The 12720-nt window shown below is 43.2% G+C and overlaps 1 protein-coding gene across 2 annotated transcripts in view; it reads left to right on the forward strand.

Annotated features, from left to right (window-relative positions):
• Positions 1-12720, forward strand: part of MTHFD1 (methylenetetrahydrofolate dehydrogenase, cyclohydrolase and formyltetrahydrofolate synthetase 1) — an 86222-nt gene that overhangs the window by 24307 nt on the left and 49195 nt on the right. For both annotated transcript variants that reach the window (XM_030558568.1, XM_030558569.1), the window contains 6 exons: positions 513-572; positions 2832-2885; positions 3255-3391; positions 3615-3715; positions 4386-4522; positions 6257-6368. In XM_030558568.1, coding sequence (XP_030414428.1) covers positions 513-572; positions 2832-2885; positions 3255-3391; positions 3615-3715; positions 4386-4522; positions 6257-6368 — 601 coding nt within the window. The remainder of the gene's footprint in view (positions 1-512; positions 573-2831; positions 2886-3254; positions 3392-3614; positions 3716-4385; positions 4523-6256; positions 6369-12720) is intronic.

Consider the following 12720-nt stretch of genomic DNA (forward strand, 5'->3'; position numbering starts at 1 on the left):
TTGTTGTTGGTTTCACTGCGTACAGAGCAGTGGTTCACATCAGATCTAGACTCTGATAATTCATGAGTCCAGAAACTCTCTCTTATATTTCAACTGTGCTTTGTAGCCCGTAACTCTACATAGTATGTTCTGCACTATGGGAAGTGGCTGTCTTCTGATCAGTGATCAATAAGGCTGAAAGATCCTGGCAGTGCTATTGGGTATAAAGCTATGTCTGTGCTTGCAAGTCATGTTACTACATTTTAGATGTAACTTTTTCAGGAAAGAGACTGGGCAGTTTTCTCTGCTTTGGAATGTACCATATTAAAGGCTTTCAAAAGCCATAAATGGCTGCTACTTAGAAAATTAGCCAAACGGTTTACCTATCTTTCACTTAAAAGGACCTTTCCCATTAGCTCTGTCTGGCTGTATTCTTTTGTTATAGGAAGACTCATTCAAATTCAGATATATATTTCTGTCCTTCTGTATCTCTGCTTTCCATTATGACTTGTCTCTGTCCTTTCACCCTCTAGGTTGGGGATCGGGATGATTCAAATATCTACATTAGTATGAAGCTGAAGGCTGCTGCTGAGGTAATGCCTAGATCATAACTTGAATTTTCTTCCTAAATACACCTGTATCCTGATATAACACGGTCCTCAGGAGCCAAAAAAATCTTAGTGTTATAGGTGAAACCGCGTTATATCGGGTAGGGAAGGCTGCTTCTCCCCTGACCACCCCTGAGACCCTCTGCTCCTTATCCAACCGCTCGACCCCGGCCTCTCACCCTTAACACGCTGCTCAGATCACTGTGTCGGAGCCATCCCTAAAGGGGTGCGGGACCCAGGACAAATCAGCCTCTCGACTAGTCTCCTCACCATCCACCCAGCGCTCCTGCCCAGCCACCATTCACCTCCTCACCCCATCTACCTGCCTGCCGCTCGCCTCCCTACTAGTCTCCTCACCATCTGTCCAGCACACCTCCCTGCATCCGCTCGACTGCTACTCTCCTGCTCACCATCTTCCCATCCGCCTGCCTCCTCACCCCACTCCTACCTGCCACTCACCTCCTCATTTGCCCCCTCATCCAACTTACCCTCTCGCCTGCCTCCCACCCGTAACACGCCGCTCAAAGCAGCGTGTTGGAGACAGACACGCTGATCTGCCGGAGCATGCGGCGCCGCCCCCCAGAGCGCTGCTTTACCGCGTTATATTCGAATTCATGTTGTATCGGGTTGTGTTATATCGGGGTAGAGGTGTATTATGCACCACACCTCACACATACCAGGTAATAAAAACATGCCTTTAAAGCCCTTCATATAGCTATACCTATGCAAACCCCTAATGTAGACAAGCTGCACTGATATAAACTGGGACTTGCACTGGTGTGGCTTACTCTGGCAATATCAATGTAGTTAGTTGGTGCAAATGTTTATAGTGTAGACAGGCTCTTAGTTTTCATGTGCCCACTGCACTGTTCTGTCCTAGCGAACCGCTAGACTCCTATTCTTTATAGAATTGTAGAAGATTAGGGTTGGAAGGGACCTCAGAAGGTCATCTAGTCCAACCTCCTGCTCAAAGCAGGACCAATCCCCAGACAGATTTTTACCCCAGTTCCCTAAATGGCCCCCTCAAGGATTGAACTCACAAATCCTGGGTTTAGCAGGCCAATGCTCCAACCGCTGAGCTATCCCTCCCCCCTCATGAAGGCATACACCTGCAGTTGCTTTATTTCAACTTATTGCCCTGCAGCCACTGTATGCTACAAAAACAACGAGGAGTCTGGTGGCATCTTAAAGACAGATTTATTTGGGCATAAGCTTTCATGGGTAAAAAACCCCCACTTCTTTAGATGCATGGCATGAAAATTACAGATGAAGAGAAGGGAGTTACCTTGCAAGGGGTATGTCTACACTTACAAAGTTTACCAGTGTTGACAGGGCCAATTCTATTTGGGTGGATGTGGTCCACTCCCAATAAGTGATGAGGAAGTGTCAATACAAAGAGAGGGAAAATTGCTTTTGTAGTGAGACAGCCACTCCCAGTCCCTATTCAAGCCCAAATTAATGGTGTTAAATTTTCAAATGAATTGTAACTCTGCAGTTTCTCTTTGAAGTCTGTTTTTGAACTTTTTTTGTTCAAGTATGGCTACTTTTAAATCTGTTTTTAGAATGTCCAGGGAGACTGAAGTATTCTCCTACTGGCTTTTGTGTGTTACCATTCCTGCTAAGGTAACTCCCTTCTCTTCATGTGTCAGTATATTTCTGCCTACATCTGTAATTTTCACTCCATGAATCTGAAGAAGTGGGTTTTTTATCCACGGAAGTTTATGCCCAAATAAATCTGTTAGTCTTTAAGGTGCCACCGGACTCCTCGTTGTTTTTGTGGCTACAGACTAACATGGCTACCTCTCTGATACTTGTATGCTACAGTACACCCTGCCTTGTGGAAGGGGAAATTGGCTCCTGTTGTCTAAGATGATGGGTGATGTTGCTGTTTGCTAGCATTCCAGAGCAGTGTCATTTTTGTCAGTGATAGTACAGCAGCTGCTATCAAGCTGAATTGCCATCCCATAGCTAGAGATTCTTTGTTTTGTAACCTATGTTACAGTATGGGGTAATAAAAACAATGACAGAAAAGTTAATTAGGTGGGGTACTATTCTTGATCATCTTTTTGACTTATATACTTCTGAGTAACAGGACTTCATTGCCTGTCCCTCAGTCAGACTAGAAAGCATGATGGATTCTATCACAAGCCTGGGCTGGAATGAGAGAACTGCCACGCTGCTTTTACATATTGCCTCTTATATCAGTTAGAAAACCAGATCACTTCTGAGTTCTCTCTTTTGCAGATTGGGATCAATGCCAATCACATTAAGCTACCAAACACTGCAACAGAAGCTGAGGTAAGTGACTTGGTCAGTCTCGTTAAGAAGCCCTTAATTTTGGTTTGGTATTAAAAAGATAAAATGTGTGTGTATTTCTTTGACCTATGTTTTTATATAAAGAAACACTTGCCTTTAAGGGGTGACTTTGCAAAAAGAATAGAGATTACCAAATGCTGAAAATTTTTAAAGAATTTAATCTAGATATTTCTGAAAGATAAATCCACAAGTAATTTATATTCTTATATGGGAGAACTAAACATCTTGTATTTGTGTGGTGTTCCCAAATTCTATCCAGCCAAAAAATGCAACATTCCAGCACCTGCACCTGACTTGTTTAAATTTATAGTTCTTAATGTTTTTAATCCTGTCCTCACCTTAAATATATAGGTGCTGAGGTGCATCACTGTTTTGAATGAAGACCCTGCAGTTCATGGATTTATAGTGCAGTTGCCTATAGATACAGATAAACCCATCAATACAAACAAAGTGACCAATGCTGTTGCACCTGAAAAGGATGTAGATGGGTAAGCTGATTTTGCAGATGGAGGGTATGCAGTGTTTTAGCATACAATTTGCTCTTTTTCTTTTAAACCTATCTGCTTAAAGTAATGATTCTAAATTTAACAAATAACTTTAAAATATATAAATATTGGTATTATGGAAACGGATCATTTCCCAATTAGTGTAACTTTGAGATCCTATTCCTGGCACATACATACCTTTGTCCCCTCACTTGGTATATTTTAGGTTAACTAGCATCAATGCTGGGAAACTGTCCAGAGGTGACCTTAGAGACTGCTTCATCCCCTGTACACCCAAAGGATGCATGGAGCTTATCAGACAGACAGGTAAGTAATTAAAGTATATTTGGGGGACTGATGGTTCTCCTTAGTCCTGTCCTCGTTATTGATGAGCACGTTGTGTGAAGGCTAGGACTATAACAGCATTTAAAAGGGAACTGGATAAATTCATGGAGGTTAAGTCCATAAATGGCTATTAGCCAGGATGGGTAAAGAATGGTGTCCCTAGCCTCTGTCCATCAGAGGATAGAGATGGATGGCAGGAGAGAGATCACTTGGTCATTGCCTGTTAAGTTCACTCTCTCTGCGGCACCTGGCATTGGCCACTGTTGGTAAACAAGATACTGGGCTAAATGGACCTTTGGTCTGACCTGGTATGGCCATTCTTAAGTTCTTATGTCCCTTGATGAGTTGAAAAAGTATGCTTAGTGTACAGTATAGTATAGCCTTTTCTGAAAGCACTAGTCTTCCTCTGTCCCTCCACCCCACTAGTAAAAGAGATTTCTTGAAGCTCTCCACCTTCCACTTCTTGACCTTCAGAGCCCTATCATGCTAGCTGTGTTTTCTAGCCCAGGATGACTCACTGTGACTTTCCTAAGAGCCACGGCTGGATCTATACAGACTAATGGCTCTAGAATAAAGTTGAATTAATTGGCAGCTGGGATGCGCCCAGGTTATTTGTACTGCTAACCTAAAATTGAATCTTATTATGTTTCAGGCATCCAAATTGCAGGTAAAAAAGCAGTGGTGGTTGGACGCAGTAAGATAGTTGGTGCTCCAATGCATGACCTTCTCCTGTGGAGCCATGCAACTGTAACCACTTGCCACACAAAAACGACAGCATTGGCTGAGGAGGTAAGGACAGGGTGTTTGTTTAGACCCTGTACAATATATACACATGCCTGTCTCTTTCTACAAATGAGTTTGCAAAAGCCTGTTCTTTAGAAGCCTCTATTAAGATGAACCCCTAAAAAAGCTTTCCATTGAGGTCTTTAAAATTGCTCATGAGACTGGTCCCATTTTCTTGCTCAACAGCAAGAGTAAATCAGCAATGGTGTGGTGGCTGTATTGCTGTATTGTAATGACAATTGACATGCCTCAGCAATCAAGCAAAAGAGTGGGTGTGTATTAATGTAACACAGATCAGAAAAGCTACAGTGCTCTATGATACTGTAAAACAGAATGCGGGTATTCCTATGGTGGTTAAAGTGGGGATAACAAAACAGACCCAACTTCACAATGTTGTCATTAGGCTTATTAATGGTTTAACTGCAAAGTATTAATAAAATCTCAAATATAAATCTTCTCCCTCTTAATATAAAGAAAAATGAAAAAGAAAACTACTCCCTATGAAAAACTATATAGGGTCATTTCAGCACTTACTTTACCCCCATAATAGATTTCTGTTCACATCTTTAACTATAGAGCTTTGACCAGGTCTGCCAGACGTATCAATATGGTCTAAGTGAGTGGTAATGCCAAATTACAGTGCGTTTTGTGTTATGACCTCATGAATGTTAAAAGAATAAATCCATAATTAATAATGATTTGAGCCAGAAGACTGTGTTGCTAACACTGGTTGGTTTAGAGCAGGGGTTGGCAACCATCATTTATTCACTTTAAATTAAGGTTTCGTGTGCCAGTAATACATTTTAACGTTTTTAGAAGGTCTCTTTCTCTAAGTCTATAATATATAACTAAACTATTGTTGTATGTAAAGTAAATAAGGTTTTTAAACTGTTTAGGAAGCTTCAATTAAAATTAAGTTTAAAATGCAGAGCCCCCCAGACCGGTGGCCAGGACCTAGGCAGTGTGAGTGCCACTGAAAATCAGCTCGTGTGCCCGCCTTCGGCACACGTGCCATAAGTTGCCTACCCCGGGTTTAGAGGCATGTGCAGGAGGTATGGCTGATGGCTTTCTGGGATGTTCTGGCTGTTTCCTCAAACAACCTACTCTGAAAAGAACAGTTCTGCTGTAGGAAACTGTATGGGTTAACTTGAGGAGAAGAAGATGAATGTTCAGTAGTGTTAAGCAGGGGCTGGTACATAAGGGTCCTTGCCTAGGAATTAGGACACATGGAGTCTACTCTCACCTCTGCCACTGACCTGCTATGTGACCTTGATCATGCCACTTAACGTCTCTGTTCTGCCCCCTTTGTCTGTTTTAGGTTATAAGCTCTTCAGAGCAGGGATTCTCTCACTATATGTCTGTACAGTGTATGTGGCTGGCCCAATGGAGTCCTCCTCCTGGTTGGAGCTTCTGTGTTCTATTGTGATATCAACAATAATAACAGATAGAACTCTGACCTGCATTAACAAAGGTTAATGGTTATAAAGATCAAATAGTCAGCATGAGGTGGAAAGGTGACCTTCAGGTGCTCCTAATTTAGCTCCATGCCTCTGAATTCACAGTCACAAGGTCTTCAAAGTAGCCATAGGAATATTTCCTTCCCACCCATCCCTGGGCTTCAGGGAGGATTTTTGTTTTGTGTTGAGGACACTGTTGCTTTTTTGAAAATGCAAATGACTAAAAGTAAACCAAAAATGACCTCTTTGTATCTGCTGTAGTGACGCAGAGTTATTTTGATAGGTTAGTAAAGCTGATATCCTGGTGGTTGCAGCTGGTAAACCTGAAATGGTAAAAGGGGAATGGATTAAACCTGGTGCTGTAGTAATAGACTGTGGAATCAACTATATACCAGGTAAGCATGTTTGTGTGAGCGGGGGGTATTACACCGTTGCTGCATCTTGATGGAAACCTCTACTTAAACTTGGACTATTGTCATGAAACATAATGTAATTTGCAAACCACTGGAGAGTCTAGCGGAAAATCATCTGGTTATGGATTTTTGTCTAGGGTTTAATTTAATTTAACTGCTTTTTGTAACTTGTAAAGAAGAAACAGATGGTCTGGCTCATTCTGTTCCTCCTCCTCTCATTTTAAATCCAAGTTACAGGTATTACATGATATGGGAAATTAGTCACAGTCAAGCTGTCATCATATCTACGCCCCCAGGGCTTTTAAGAAGGAGCTTTATAATTGATCAGTCGTTTTTGTTGCAATGTAATTATCTAATGGAAGGTAAAGACATTTCTCGCCTACAGCTCAGCTGTCTTGCCTCTTGCAGATGACATCTGAGTTGTTGTAGTTAAAAACATTAAGTCCTCTGCTTAGCATAAAACTGCCCTTGCTGTTTGTTGTTATTTGATATATCTGTGTCAGGCCACCCAAACGTTGGCAATCTGTCAGGAACCAAAGAGCCATGTTTGATTTGCATAAAACAAAGCAGATTGCAGGCTCCCCTGTTAAAACATGTTGCAAATAAAAATACCATTGTGTTCCCGGTATACCACTGTCTTGCCATTGTTCAAGAGCTTGCGTGGACAGGACTGCATGTCTGAGAAGTTGGTCCTGATTTCTTGATGATTGCTTTTGTCTTTCTGACTTTAGAAAGGTTTGAACCTAGCGCAGAATCACCTGTGGCAGTTTTATAGGCTGACGCATTTGGGGAGATATGAGGCTTAGCAGACAAGCGCTTTAAAATTTATCCTGTGTAAATATTTCATGTTGAATACTAGCGTTCAGTGTTGGAAGCTACAGAGTTATGTAAAGCTTCCACTTACTTCTTCCCTCTTCATCACAGGCTTTAAAAGAACCCCCGGGAAATGCTATGGAATCTTTGGGAAACCAGGGCCAGGATCATGATGCTAGAGGGGAAACAGAGGCTGCTTTGTCAGCTTCTCCAAGAAAAGCTCTTACCAGAGTATGTGCTGCTGGCCCATTTTGATTAACAGAAGTCTTGTGCTCTGAATGCTAGGTAGAATGTAGCACAAACTGGCCTCCAGTGGATGTAAGTGTTCCCAGCTAGATACACCTCTACCCTCATATAAGGCTGTCCTTGGGAGCCAAAAAAATCTTACCGCGTTATAGGTGACAGCACGTTATATTGAACTTGCTTTGATCTGCCGGAGTGCGGAGCCCCGCCCTCGGAGCGCTGCTTTACCGTGTTATATCCGAATTTGTGTTATACAGGTGGTGTTATATTGGGGTAGAGGTGTACCAGCAGAGAATGTGAATTGCAGCTCTGGGACTGATAAAAGCTGTTTGGCTTCAGTATTGTGTATTGTATTATAACTGGTCTCCCTAGGTGGGGAGGGCTGGGATGCAGCAAATCCTACCCCAAAGGATGGAGATGGGGGGAGTGGCACCTCATTTGCATAATTCCAGCCCTGCATAAATCCTCTGTGCTGTGGGGAGGGGACAGAAGGGCAGTACTGGGGGTGGGCCACAGAATCAGCATAGTCTTTGCCCTCTTTCAAAAAAATTCCTACAGGGCACTCTTGCTTACACAGCTTTCTTTCCACAGTTTGGAACCCTCCTGTAAGGGATAGTTCTAGGTCCTGGGGAGCCTCTGTTTGTGTGGGATGGGAGAGCTGGAAGATGAGGTGTGTCAGAGATCCCCTGTGTTGGGTGTCCTTGAACCTCAGTCGACTATTTGGAATCCATGAATTTAGGAACTGGACAAGCAGATTGCCGCAGCAAAGGAGAAGACCAAGCAACACCCTGCCCTGGCCTGCTAGAAAGAACTTCAAGGAAACATTGAGTTAGATGGTTGCATGTCCCTGTGCAGAGCTAACTCGCTGGGGAATCAGTCGGGCTCTGTGAAATTGTACAGCAGTAGCATCCAACAGCGAATATCTTTACAACTGACTTTCAGAAGAAGAGCTCTGTGTAGCTCGAAAGCTTGTCTCTTTCACCAACAGAAGTTGGTCCAGTAAAAGATATCACCTCAGTCACTTTGTCCTTCCAGATGTTGAGTCTTTTATCTTGCATGAAGTGCCGCCTGATAGAGCTGATGGAAGAAAAGATCTGAGGACGGGAGATGCAGGTGGAAACTCTGGTTGAGTTTAGGAGGGGGTTTGAGCAGATGATGGAGCACAGACACGAGGGGCTGAAGGGGTAAGCTCAGACGTGCAGATGGAAGCAGGACCAAAGAATTCAGAGGAGAGACTGCTGGGTAAGGAAAGTGGACGGTGGAAGCATGTGACTAAGAGAACCAGGCAGAGGAAAAGACGGGCCAGTGAAGAAGAAATAGAACTCAGGAACAGGTTTGCAGAGTTGGAAAATGAAGAAGGGGCACAGCAGGTGGCCACTGAAGGGGAGAGGGCAGGGAAAAAGAGAAGAGCTGATAGTCCTACAAGAGGAAGGGAGGAGTCAATGGAGGCAACACCAAATATGAGCCCCAGAAGGATTGCAAGGGGGAATAGGAATCAAGAGGACTTGCAGCCAGTGGGTGCAGGGGATAGACCGGAGAATCACACTGTCACCAGGAAAAGGCAGGTCTATGTGATTGGAGACTCCTTACTGAGAAGAATAGACAGGCCTGTGACTAGAGCTGATCGGGAAAACAGAAGGGTGTGCTGTCTGCTGGGTGCTAAGATACAGGATGTGGACCTGAGGCTGAAAAGGATCCTAGCTGGAGCAGGGAAGAATCCGTTGATTGTCCTTCATGTAGGAATGAATGATGTGGCTAAATACTCTCTGGAGTGTATCAAGGGAGACTATGCCAGACTGGGGAAGACGCTTAAGGAAATCGAGACTCAGGTGATCTTCAGTGGGATTCTGCCGGTTCCTAGAGAAGGGCAACAAAGGTGTAACAAGATTATGGCGATCAACAGATGGCTCAGGCAGTGGTGCTATAAGGAGGGCTTTGGGATGTACGGCCATTGGGAAGCATTTACGGACAGAAGACTGTTCTCTCGGGATGGACTTCACCTGAGTAAGGAGGGAAATAGACTTCTAGGATGGAGGCTCGCCGACCTGATTAAGAGAGCTTTAAACTAGAAATTTGGGGGAGATGATTGGGAGATGTTCAGGAGATCTCCACGCCGGAATTTAACCTTGAGAGGGAAGTAAAGAAAGTAAGAGGGGATACAGCCGTGGACAGAAGAATTGGCATACGGAGGAAGGGTAGTGTAGATAGCAGACTAACAGGTGATGCTGGTGGTAGAATGTCTGTGCCTAACAGGGTAAAGAATGTGAGTGAAGCCAAACGGCAAAAATTAAGATGTCTGTACACTAATGCGAGGAGCCTAGGGAACAAAATGGAGGAACTAGAGCTACTGGTGCAGGAAATGAAACCGGATATTATAGGGATAACAGAAACATGGTGGAATAGTAGTCATGACTGGAGTATGGGTATTGAAGGCTATGTGCTGTTTAGGAAAGACAGAAATAAAGGCAAAGGTGGTGGAGTAGCATTGTACATCAATGAGGAGGTTAACTGTAAAGAAATAAGAAGTGATGGAATGGACAAGACAGAGTCTGTCTGGGCAAAAATCACACTGGGAAAGAAAGCTACTAGAGCCTCCCCTGAGATAGTGCTTGGGGTGTGCTACAGACCGCCGGGATCTGATTTGGATATGGATAGGGACCTCTTTAATGTTTTTAATGAAGTAAACACTAATGGGAAATGTGTGATCATGGGAGACTTTAACTTCCCAGATATAGACTGAAGGACAAGTGCTAGCAAGAATAATAGGGCTCAGATTTTTCTGGATGTGATAGCTGATGGATTCCTTCACCAAGTAGTTGAAGAACCAACAAGAAGGGATGCCATTTTAGATTTGGTTTTGGTGAGTAGTAAGGACCTCATAGAAGAAATGATTGTAGGGGACAGCCTTGGTTCGAGTGATCATGAGCTAATTCAGTTCAAACTAGATGGAAGGATAAACAAAAATAGATCTGGGACTAGGGTTTTTGATTTCAAAAGGGCTAACTTTAAAGAATTAAGGAAATTAGTTAGGGAAGTGGATTGGACTGAAGAACTTGTGGATCTAAATGTGGAGGAGGCCTGGAATTACTTTAAGTCGGAGCTGCAGAAACTATCACAAGCCTGCATCCCAAGAAAGGGGAAAAAACCATAGGCAGGAGTTGTAGACCAAGCTGGATGAGCAAGCATCTCAGAGAGGTGATTAAGAAAAAGCAGAAAGCCTACAAGGAGTGGAAGAAGGGTGGGATTAGCAAGGAAAGCTACCTTAGTGAGATCAGAACATGTAGGGATAAAGTGAGAGAGAGGCTAAAAGCCAAGTAGAGTTGAACCTTGCAAAGGGAATTAAAACCAATAGTAAGAGGTTCTATAGCCATATAAATAAGAAGAAAACAAAGAAAGAAGAAGTGGGACCGCTAAACACTGAGGATGGAAAGGAGGTTAAGGATAACCTAGGCATGGCCCAATATCTAAATAAGTACTTTGCCTCAGTCTTTAATAAGGCTAATGAGGAGCTTAGGGGTAATGGAAGGATGACAAACAGAGATGAGGATATGGAGGTAGATATTACCACATCTGAGAGAGAAGCCAAACTTGAACAGCTTAATGGGACAAAATCGGAGGGCCCAGACAATCTTCATCCAAGAATATTAAAGGAACTGGCGCATGAAATTGCAAGCCCGTTAGCGAGAATTTTTAATGAATCGATAAACTCAGGGGTTGTACCGTACGACTGGAGAATTGCTAACATAGTTCCTATCTTTAAGAAAGGGAGAAAGAGTGATCTGAGTAACTATAGGCCTGTTAGTTTGACATCTGTAGTATGTAAGGTCTTGGAAAAAATTTTGAAAGAGAAAGTAGTTAAGGACATTGAAGTCAATGGTAATTGGGACAAATTACAACATGGTTTTACTAAAGGTAGATCGTGCCAAACCAACCTGATCTCCTTCTTTGAGAAGGTGACAGATTATTTAGACAAAGCTGGGGGCTATTGCTAACATGGAGAAGGACCGGGATATCATACAGGAAGATCTGGATGACCTTGTAAACTGGAGTAATAGTAATAGGATGAAATTTAATAGTGAAAAGTGCAAGGTCGTGCACTTAGGGATTAATAATAAGAATTTTAGATATACATTGGGGACACATCAGTTGGAAGCAACAGAGGAGGAGAAGGACCTTGGGGTATTGGTTGATCACAGGATGACTATGAGCCGCCAATGTGATATGGCTGTTAAAAAAGCTAATGCGGTTTTAGGATGCATCAGGTGAGGTATTTCCAGCAAAGATAAGGAGGTGTTACTACCGTTATATAAGGCACTGGTTAGACCCCACCTGGAATACTGTGTGCAGTTCTGGTCTCCCATGTTTAAGAAGGATGAATTCAGACTGGAACAGGTTCAGAGATGGGCTACTAGGATGATCCGAGGAATGGAAAACCTGTCATATGAAAGGAGACTCAAAGAGCTTGGCTTGTTTAGTCTAGCCAAAAGAAGGCTGAGGGAGGATATGCTTGCTCTTTATAAATATATCAGAGGGATTAATATTAAGGAGGGAGAGGAATTATTTAAGCTTAGTACCAATGTAGATACAAGAACAAATGGGTATAAACTGGACAGTAGGAAGTTTAGACTTGAAATTAGACGAAGGTCTCTAACCATTAGAGGAGTGAAGTTCTGGAACAGCCTTCCAAGGGGAGTAGTGGGGGCAAAAGACATATCTGGCTTTAACACTAAGCTTGATAAGTTTATGGAAGGGATGGTATGATGGGATAGCCTAATTTTGGCAATTGATCTTTGGTTATCAGCAGATAAGTATGCCCAGTGGTCGGTGATGGGATGTTGGATAGGATGAGATCTGAGTTACTGCAGAGAATTCTTTTCTGAGTGCTGGCTGGTGAGTCTTGCCCACATGCTCAGGGTTTAGCTGATCGCCATATTTGGAGTCGGGAAGGAATTTTCCTCCGGGGCAGATTGGCAGAGGCCCTGGAGGTTTTTCGGCTTCCTCTGCAGTATGGGGCATGGGTTACTTGCTGGTGGATTCTCTGCAGCTTGAGGTCTTCAAACCACAGTTTGAAGACTTCAACAACTCGGACATAGGTTAGGGGTTTGTTATAGAAGTGGATGGGTAGGGTTCTGTGGCCTGCTTTGTGCAGGGGGTCAGACTAGATGATCACATTGGTCCCTTCTGACCCTAGAATCTATGAGTCTATGAGACATGAGCAGTTTTCTTTCAGGTGTGCAGATTTGACTGTGAACTCTGGGAAGGGGCCTTGTAGTCTCAT

This window comes from Gopherus evgoodei, chromosome 4 (genome assembly GCF_007399415.2).
Source record: "Gopherus evgoodei ecotype Sinaloan lineage chromosome 4, rGopEvg1_v1.p, whole genome shotgun sequence".
Taxonomy (NCBI): Eukaryota; Metazoa; Chordata; order Testudines; family Testudinidae; genus Gopherus; species Gopherus evgoodei.